Genomic DNA, 10,233 nt, shown 5'->3' with positions numbered 1-10,233 from the left:
AGGCAGGTGTGCTGGAAAACAACTGCCAATTAAGATGTTAGAAACACGTGGTAGAGAAAAACCAGGTGCACTTAATTTGTATGAGACAGCAAGAATAGTTTGATAAGGTTATATTTTGGTAATTTTCATATGGTTAAAATACATTTTGAAACTATTTACTCCTTTTATCATTTCATTTGCCCCAAATATTCACTGACACTGCCTGGGATTTGACATCAATGGCAGTTAAGAGCTCACAATATTGAACACTTATGTCATTAACTAATGAATACTGGACCATTTCCAACCTATTGAGGGCCACAGATATGACTCTGTAAGCCTATATAAACAGTTTGTCCCCGTTTTGTTAAGGCAGTAATTAATGTTTAGACTAAAGATGTCGTACTCAATGGCAAAAGAGTGACTAATATTTAAATGTGAGCAACAAATCTATTGTTTATTTCCCACAACTTTTGAAACTCTCTTCAAAGCTGGAATATTGTCCCTTTGGCTTGCCGTCTGTTGCCACGGTGATTATGACGCTACAGAAGCTTTTTCAGATTAGCCAGATAACGTTTAGCTAGCTAGTGAACCAACGGTGTTACTGAGTAAACGTTACAAAACTAACCAGGGGGAGTAACAACCAGCGGTCATGTCGTCTGTTTTAGATGCCCTCTGGGAAGACAGAGATGTTAGATTCGACATAACAGCACAGTAAGTTAACGTTTCTTCACTGAAATAGTTTGGTACTATTACAACTCCACCTTCGCAGTTAGCTCATCTACGTTAATTAGCTAACCGAAGGTAACATCAGATAAAGAAAGCTTATTCGCATGCTGTGAATACTACTAGCTCACTGGTTTTCTGGTAATTGTGTTTAGCTCCACATTTTGTATTGGGGGAAAAAATTTTTACGTTTACGGCTGCTGTATGTCACGGTCTGTCGTAGGTTAGCTTAGTGCTAGCATTGCTGTAACCAGCTGTAATACACTTAGCTATGTGAAGTGTCAGGGCTATAGCTATCACTAATCAATCTGTCCTGCACGCAGACAGATGAAAACACGTCCAGGAGAAGCACTAATAGACTGTCTGGACTCCATAGAAGACACGAAAGGAAACAACGGCGATCGAGGTAATGTTAGTTGACCATCCTGAGGGGTAAAACTATCTAGGCAGTGTGTGGCTAGCCACCTACTAACTGACGATATTCCCCTTTTTCGCAGGTCGACTGTTGGTGACAAACCTGAGAATCATTTGGCACTCTATAGCTCTGCCAAGGGTCAATTTGTGTGAGTACAGCTGCAGGGTTAAAAATGCATTCATTTACGCCTCTGTTTGAGTCTGTCTCACCAACAACACATCAGCTGAATAATTCTGCCCTCATTAAATGCCATTAGATGAATATATATATATATATATATATATATATATATATATATATATATATATATATATATATATATATATATATATATATATATATATATATATATATATATATATATATATATATGCAGCGTACATTTAGAAAACTTAAACCAAATCTTAAGATTTATTGCGTGACCGTTGCCACCAGTTTATGAAAATATAATTCACAAAAACTATGAAGTCAGGATAACTTGAAGAAGCAAGGTGGGTTAAACCATGTAAAGAAATCTAGCCAACCTAAAGAAACATCTGTAATTCTTTTCAGCTGTGGGTTACAACTCCATCATCAACATCACAACGAGGACAGCGAACTCAGTGAGTACAGCTTTCTCAGATTTCTGTAACTATTAAACATTTCATTATTGTCTGGTTATTTCTATATTATCTTTCTACATTTTCTCACACTCATCCAATATACTGTTTATATTATGAAGTCTAATCTATCAAGGATAAAGCCAAACGCGGCTTCATTGTTTTAACATCCTAATGTAGGAAATAAGAAATGATGCATATAATAAATGACATGTAAACATGCATGCTTATTTTCTAGAAACTTAGAGGCCAAACGGAAGCACTCTACATCTTAACAAAGTCCAACAACACAAGATTTGAGTTCATCTTCACAAATGTGGTTCCAGGGAGTCCACGGCTCTTTACCTCTGTCATTGCTGTCCACAGGTAAAAAAACAACACTGATGGAAGTGTTTGCTTCTCTGATTGCATTCGACACAAAATGTATGCACAGCTCAAAATCTTCAAATGCCTTGTTTTGTCACAGGGCTTACGAGACGTCGAAAATGTACAGGGACCTGAAATTGCGAGCTGCTCTCATTCAAAATAAGCAGCTTAGACTGTTGCCCCGCGAGCAAGTGTATGATAAAATTAATGGAGTTTGGAATCTATCCAGTGATCAGGTAATGGAGCTTGAATATGTGCCTGTTTCAATAAATTCTTTAACTTGCTTTGTTTTTAAGTTTGCTTGACACACAAACATATTTAGAGTTTTCAGTAAAGTTTAGTAAGGAGTGCAGTTGCATGGTAATGTTTTTTAACAATGTGACGTGATTTTTCTCAATTAATTATTTTGTTTGTATGTGTCACTTAGTTCTGTTACCTTGATTAATGTTTTCTTTCTTTTAGGGTAACCTCGGAACCTTCTTTATCACCAATGTCAGGATTGTGTGGCACGCCAACATGAACGAGAGCTTCAATGTCAGCATTCCTTACCTTCAGATTGTAAGTATGATACACTAAATGACATCATCTATCCAGTTCTTACTTTCTCCGAGCTCCCAGTCTGTACCTTTGTACCAACTGAGGTAACTAGCTAACTCCAGCTACAGTGAGCAAAGTTTAGCAGTTACTCTGGTGATATGCTGCCCCCTATTTGTTTACAGTCACTTCGACTGGTGGCAAGTTCGTACATAATGCACCTTTTTAATATATAGTATCCCAAAAACTACAATAAAAGAGACACATTTACAGAGTGAGCCACCTTCAGGAGTTCTGTATATCCACACATCGAGATGCATGAGTTGTTATATTTGTTGAGTTATTCGTTTCAGCAGCACTTTGCCACTAAAGCACATTAGCTGTTACTGATTATCCTATTTTTGTTATAAAACCATGTGTTTTTACTCTTCCACTGTGAGACAATGAATGCCTTTTATTTATACATTTTTAAAATCTTTTTTTCCCCAAAGTGGTCCATCAGGATAAGAGACTCAAAGTTCGGTTTGGCTTTGGTGATTGAGAGTTCACGCCAGGTAACCTGTTTTTCTGCAGTTTGGTTGACTGATCGCAACGTAATGATCTGATATTATTACAAGTTTCTTCTCAGCTTTTGTTTCTTTTAATATACAAATACACTGTGTCCTTTTGTTTGCAGAGTGGTGGATACGTGCTCGGCTTTAAAATCGATCCCGTGGATAAGCTTCAGGATGCTCTTAAGGAAATCAACTCATTGCATAAGGTGTACTCTGCCAACCCAATATTTGGAGTGGAATATGAAATGGAAGAAAAGGTAAGCAGCTGTGCACAACATAACAGTGACTAATCCCTAACACCTTAATAGTGAAACATTAAAACATGTCAGAAACTGTAAACTCGTCAAACTAGAAACAAACTGACTCCGATTTGCTCTAATTTCTGCGTCTTTTTTACTCTACTTACTTCCTACAAATATTTTGTGGCTGTTTTTTTTTCACCAGTTCACCTGATCTTGTTGTCATAGCTCTGTTTTTGTTGTCCATACAATGATTTCAGCCACAGCCGCTGGAAGAACTCACAGTGGAACAGCCTGCTGATGATGTGGAGATTGAGCCCGATGAGCAGACTGATGCTTTTACCGTGAGTGTTACACTCATCATCACGCCTTCAGGAGTCAGTCAGGGGTTTAGTTTTCATACTCTCAAAATAGCTGTCTGCTCATGCTCCTCAGCATGATGAATGAACATGAATTTATGTTGCCTAGTGCTCATGTTTGTATGGAGTGGTGTTCATCAAACAACAATAATCTGTTAATGCAACAGCCAACTTGGCCCTGTTGGTTGGATTAAATGTGTGAATTGTGTGTTGTTTGCCAACAGGCTTACTTTGCTGATGGAAATAAGGTAAATCCCCACAGTTTTTTTATCACCAGCTTTAATTGTAGCATACATTTTGTAGTATGTTGTGTCCTAACATATTTTGAGTTCTTTTTGGTTCCAAAGCAGCAAGATCGAGAGCCAGTGTTCTCCGACGAACTTGGCCTCGCTGTTGAAAAGCTGAAGGACGGCTTCACACTTCAAGGACTGTGGGAAGTCATGGGCTGAAATAATATGAAACATGTATGAGCTCTATGTAGATATTGTGATCATTAAGGCAGCAGTATATATATTTATAGGCCAGGTGGAAAGTTGTACAGTTTGTGCATAGGTACTTTTTCATAAAAAGAAAATATTCAAGTACGTGTGTGACATACGTATTGTTGGGATATTTGTATAAACCACATTTTTTTGTCGTGAATAAAATGTGAATTATAATGTACTTTGTAATATTTAAATGTAATAAATGTATTTAAATAGATATTCAAGAGTCATTGTTATGTTTCATGGATGAATGAAGCAGGTTGGTACTGCAACTCACACATAATTCATTTGTATGTGGAAAGAACACAATGAACTCAAGCTAAATACATAACGGCACAATGCACTAAAGTATTTTAAAAATCTAAAGACAGGATAAACCGTCACCACCTGTGGCAGCAGCTGCTCACTGACCCTGTCTGCTCGTTAGATAACTCCCCTGAGGACGTCTCACACTCACACTGAATCACAGTGGAGTCCAGTGGTCATAACTATCAGTGAACAGTGATTCACTCCACTATAGTTGAGGTGAAAGTCAACTGTATAAAGATTACTATATAACTTGAGTAAAAGTCTTAAAAGAATCACATATTAAATGTACTTAAGTATCAAAAGTACAAGTTAAAGTCAATTAAAAATATATTTACTTTTTAAATACTGTATACTATGGCAGCCCAATTTTTGGTCTGGCCAAATATCAGGTCCGATATTTAGTATTTAGAATGAGTGTTTGTTAATCTGCCAATGACATACATTTTAAAATGTGCTACTTTTCCAATGGAAACTAACTAGTAACTACAGTTATCAAATCAGTAGTGAAGTAAAAAAGCAGAAGCAGATAATGGAAGTACAATTACCTCAAAATGTTATTTTAAAGGTGCAATATGTGTGAGAATTAGCCACCTGTCATATGAATACTCTACACAGACATGGAACAGTATATCACCAGAGTAACTGCTAAATTCTTCTAACAGTAGCTTACATTACTTAGTTCGCTCAGTAAGCCATGCAGCTTCGGTCTGGACCAGCAGCTTGGTGTTGGTGTTGGTGTTACTGCTCCTAGGGTTTACAATGATAGTATGATAACTTAAGTAGAACTTAAGTTCTTTGAGTGCAAAGATTCATGCCATACTTGTGACCAACCAAAGCAATGACTTGGTCTCACCTCTGCCCTAGAATACACATGATTGTAGTAAATGCCATCCGTATCTGTGAACACATAAAGCACTGGAACAAATGCTCCTGCCATTGTGAGTTCTGTGTCTTAGAATTCACAATTACTGTTTTCCTTGTTTCCATCCTCTTAAACTGACAAAAGTAAATGACATGGAAAAGATCACAGGTTATTTTTGTGTGGCCGTACAACAGTGTTGTTACTAATCACCAGGGTGACGAGGCTCCACAGTCGTTTTTACTCTATGACAGCTGTGTGAGCTCTCTGGTTTGGCCAACCTGAATTCCTCACAGATGGGATGCTTGGCTATATTTAGAGGGGCACGGTTATATTGAAGTGTCTTCAGACCTGGCTGCCTATAGTTCTCTGTCTCCACCAGATAGGTCAGTCTGTCGTGAACTGCCCCACTTCTTCCATCCGCTTCCTGACCATTCAGAATGGATCCCCAAGGCTTGAGGGAAGATCTCCGTCTGTTTCAAACCACTTTGCTGCAGGATGGACTCAAAGAGCTCCTGAATGAGAACAAGTTGATCGACTGTGTCCTGAAAGTTGGAGACAGGAGCATCCCCTGCCATCAGCTCATTCTGTCAGCTTGTAGTCCGTATTTCCGGGAGATATTCTTCTCAGCAGACGACAAAGAAGTGGACAAAAAGGAGGTCGTTCTGGAGGACCTGGACCCTGGTATCATGGAGGTGATTGTAAACTACATGTACTCGGCAGAGATTGACATCAACGACAACAATGTGCAGGATATTCTGACCGTCGCCAACCGCTTCCAGATCCCCTCAGTGTTCACGGTTTGTGTGAATTTTCTCCAGAAGAAGCTGTCAAAGAAAAACTGTCTCGCCATCTACAGGCTGGGACTGATGCTGAACTGCGCCAGGCTGGCGATGGCAGCACGGGATTACATCGCAGATCGGTTCGAAAGCGTAGCCTTGGATGAGGACCTCCTCGACCTTGCTCCAGCTGAACTTTTTGCCGTGATTGGAGCAGATGCACTCAATGTAGAGAGAGAGGAGTTGGTGTTCGAGACCCTCATGGGGTGGATCAGGAAAGACAAAGAGAAGCGTGTGAAATCCTTGGAAGAGGCCTTTGATTACATTCGTTTCCGTTTACTCCCAGAGAAGTACTTCAAGGAGAAGGTGGAGAAGGACGACCTCATTAAGGCCAATCCTGAACTTCTCAAAAAAGTCAAAGTCATAAAGGAGGCATTTGCAGGGAAGCTTCCTAAGAGAGAAAAAGGAGATGAGGAAGGAGAGGCGGGAAAGCTGCCAGGCTATCTGAATGATAACCGCAGATACGGTATGTACGCCAAAGACGTGATCCTTATGATCAACGACACTGCTGCTGTGGCCTACGACGCCCAGGAGAACGAATGTTTTCTCGCTGCCATGGCGGAACAAGTTCCCCGAAACCACGTCAGTCTGACAACGAGGAAGAACAATCTGTACGTGGTGGGGGGACTGTTTGTAGATGAGGAGAACAAAGAAAACCCGTTGCAGTGTTACCTCTACCAGGTATAGACATCTTGTTTACATCGCAGATGCACCAAACACATCAGAGGTAAATTGGTTTGTCAAAAATATCTTCAAATGTGTTTTTCAGCTGGACAGTCTGGCTGCGGACTGGACTGCTCTGCCACCCATGCCCTCCCCCAGGTGTCTGTTTGCGATGGGGGAGTTTGAAAATCTCATCTTTGCTGTAGCAGGAAAAGATTTGGAGTCCAATGAGTCTCATGACAGTGTTATGTGCTATGACACTGAGTAAGTTCAACACACCAACCACTTGGATATGTTCTCTGTTTTTACTGTTGAGCACATTTGACATTACCTGCCTTTTCTTTTTTTTAGAAAAATGAAGTGGACTGACACTAAGAAGTTGCCTTTGAAAATCCACGGCCACTGTGTGGTCTCTGAGAATGGGCTGGTGTACTGTATCGGAGGCAAAACAGATGACAAGTAAGACTCCAACCACATTAGATTTCATATGAAGTCACAATCTGATTTTACGTGACATTAATCTTTTTGGGAATCATTTTTCATTTCTCTCTGGTAAAGTAAAGCCACCAATAAGATGTTTGCATACAATCACAAGAAGTCTGAGTGGAAGGAGGTGGCCTCAATGAAGACAGCCAGGTCGATGTTCGGTGCAGTTATCCACAACGGGAAGATTGTTGTCGCTGGAGGAGTTACTGAAGACGGCCTCACGGGTTCATGTGAAGCTTACGACTTTGGAACCAACAAGTATGTTTATTATAACAATAAGTAGCTAAAGGCCCCTCAAGGTGTACAAGAGTGATTGTTGTTTTACTCTGATCCCAATTTGATTAAGTTTGTTTGCTCATACCTTTCATTGTTGAAGGAATATATCAGATTTGTAAATTATTATGGGTCATTTCAATTTCTGAATATAACTTAACCATGTTCAATTGAATTTCAGTGAAATATTCTTAAATTGTTGCAGCTTTTTTTCTATATCTGAAGGATATATAACATTATATAAAGACATGGAGAAAGACAGTAAAACATGAGATAAAAGGCAAACAAAGAAACAAACTTACTACGAGGATTTTTTTAACACATTTTATAGAAAATAGTTGTCCAATAGTAGTCCATTAGAAGTCCTCAATTTTAAAAGCTATTCTGTTATTGACAGTGTAATTAAAAGAGCAATTAAGAAAATAGGGCCAGAATTTTTTGCTTTAATTAAACAAAATAAAGACAATTCAACTGTTTAGAGTAATAGATATAATGTTGATGCCTTCTTTCTTCCCATAATTGTCCTGACCCCTCACTGAAAAAAAATAAGTTTTTTCAACTAACTTTGAAAGCAGTTGTGTTTGTTTAACTTGTTTCCTTGATTTTGAAAACAAACTTAATTCATTTGGGTGTTACCAACTGAATTATTATTGTATTACAGTTATAGTTATTAACTATGTTTCTTTTTGTGGTGCTCGTCATTTCTTAACCTCCTGGTTAATACCCACTGCTTTAAGTCTATATTAAGAAAAAAGTCAAAAGAAACTCTGAGGTGTTTAAGGATGAACTAAAACATGACAGCATAGAGATGCTCCATTAATACAACTGAATGCACCTTGTTGCAGGTGGTCACCCTTCCCAGAGTTTCCCCAGGAGAGGAGCTCAGTGAACCTGGTCAGCTGTGGAGGCTCGTTGTACACTGTAGGAGGCTTCGCCATGGTGGAGAACGAGAACAAAGAGTGTGCACCAAGCGAAATCATCGACATTTGGCAGTACGTAAATAACAGACTATATGTCTTCTTGTTCACTTTCCTTTACAGTGATAAGACACTGTATGATCATAACTTGTTTTCACTATCTTACTAGGTATGAAGAGGACAAGAAACAGTGGACTGGCATGATTAGAGAGATGCGTTATGCAGCCGGAGCCTCCGTTGTGTCGATGCGTCTGAATGCAGCCAGAATGCCCAAACTGTAACAACAGTTCAGGGACATGCGAGGGCCTTTGACACACAAGGGACTTTCACTTCACTGCCGTAGGCAAGAATATAGGAAGTCATTGAAGTCTAACACTGAACAGTTGCTGTTGTTTGGACCATTGTTGTTTATGACCTTGAAGCATATCACTTATTGACGGATTCCCCACCACCTGACTTCCATTGACCCATTAATGTGTGTTTTATTGCTGTAAACTGGTAAAGGCTCGCATACTGTAAAGATTCCTCTGCTATTACAGTCAGTTACCACCTGTAGCTCAAAACTATTCAGTATTAAAATATCTTCCACAGACTCAATATGTCTATTTGACATTTTAGATTTTCTTCTGTATACATTACTTAAGTATGGATGTTATACAATGTTGGAGAGTTTTTCCCCCGGGGCATATTGATGATACATTAACATTTTTTCACTAATTTTAAACATTTCAGTACTGCTGTTGTTGGAATCAATGTTTAGTCTTTGGAAAATGTCTGCAGATGAGAGGCCAGATATATCAGCTGATGTTAGTTTTGAATCTTGGTTCATGCTGAGGGTCATCATGTTGACTTTTGTAAAGGAGACATGTTATGCTTTTTTGTTTACCTTTCCGTCATTGTTTTCTAAATGTCGTGCATATAAAAAGGTCTTGAAAATGAAAAATGTCAAAGTTCGCCCCAAAAGAAGCTCCCTTCTCCTACAGAAAACCCTACTCCTGAAACACCTTGTCACTAGTCCTGCCTTTAATTCTGTGACTTTGTGACATCACACTATGTCACCATGTCACACATTTACATAGTTCATGCTTAGCAACTAGTTTGGTACATATGAATTGATTTGGCACAGCTGCTCTGTTGTTGTTGAAGGGAGTGTTTTGTCGTTGTTTTTTTTTTGTAACCCAAATGTATTAGTACTAGCAATCCATTATGAACAAGAAAAAGAGCATGATGTCTCCTTTAACGGCCAGTGGTGAAGCAGTATTCAGATTCTTAGATGTAGTAGTATAACACTGAAAATATACCATGACAAGTAAAAGTTGTACATTCAAATTCTGACTTCAGTTAATCTAAATTATCATTAGAATATACTTCAAGTATCAAGTAAAAATACTCAACTCTGCAATAAAATACTCCCAGGCAATGTTTCACTATAACATCTTATGTTTTTGGATTAAAATTGCTGCTTAAAAATGAATTTGCACTAAAGTGTACTACTTGAATACATGAATTCTTCCAAATAGGTATAATGGCAGGCCCTAAATCTTTAGTTGTGATGAGTTATCTAAAACATCACTATGTGTCAAGCAACACTGATAAACCCCCATTAATGTTCGATATACAAAAGAGACTCA

At 38.7% G+C, this 10,233-nt stretch overlaps 2 protein-coding genes across 6 annotated transcripts; both read left to right on the top strand.

The window, feature by feature from the left end:
- Positions 1 to 13: 13 nt before the first annotated feature.
- On the top strand, positions 14 to 4,473 carry bbs5 (Bardet-Biedl syndrome 5). 5 transcript variants are annotated; one of them, XM_037109741.1, is made up of 13 exons: positions 14 to 102; positions 648 to 693; positions 1,029 to 1,111; positions 1,203 to 1,268; positions 1,673 to 1,722; positions 1,958 to 2,085; positions 2,186 to 2,321; positions 2,548 to 2,643; positions 3,111 to 3,173; positions 3,296 to 3,430; positions 3,673 to 3,756; positions 3,996 to 4,019; positions 4,119 to 4,473. In XM_037109741.1, the coding sequence occupies exons 3-13, from the start codon at positions 1,033 to 1,035 to the stop codon at positions 4,218 to 4,220; spliced, it is 963 nt and encodes a 320-aa protein (XP_036965636.1). In that variant the 5' UTR covers positions 14 to 102; positions 648 to 693; positions 1,029 to 1,032; the 3' UTR covers positions 4,221 to 4,473. The 5 variants fall into 5 exon arrangements, with proteins under 5 accessions (XP_036965636.1, XP_036965638.1, XP_036965637.1 ...); XM_037109743.1 differs by lacking the exon at positions 14 to 102 and adding an exon at positions 170 to 313; XM_037109742.1 differs by lacking the exon at positions 14 to 102 and adding an exon at positions 430 to 509.
- A 1,251-nt stretch (positions 4,474 to 5,724) lies between these two features.
- Positions 5,725 to 10,146, top strand: klhl41a (kelch-like family member 41a). Its single transcript, XM_037109153.1, has 6 exons — positions 5,725 to 6,944; positions 7,033 to 7,190; positions 7,278 to 7,385; positions 7,485 to 7,670; positions 8,531 to 8,677; positions 8,772 to 10,146. Exons 1-6 carry the CDS (start codon positions 5,865 to 5,867, stop codon positions 8,881 to 8,883), a joined length of 1,791 nt encoding a protein of 596 aa, XP_036965048.1. The 5' UTR covers positions 5,725 to 5,864; the 3' UTR covers positions 8,884 to 10,146.
- The last annotated feature ends 87 nt before the right edge of the window (positions 10,147 to 10,233 follow it).

Source organism: Acanthopagrus latus, chromosome 9, assembly GCF_904848185.1.
Source record: "Acanthopagrus latus isolate v.2019 chromosome 9, fAcaLat1.1, whole genome shotgun sequence".
Classification (NCBI taxonomy): Eukaryota; Metazoa; Chordata; class Actinopteri; order Spariformes; family Sparidae; genus Acanthopagrus; species Acanthopagrus latus.
This window is presented reverse-complemented; position numbering and strand designations above follow the sequence as displayed.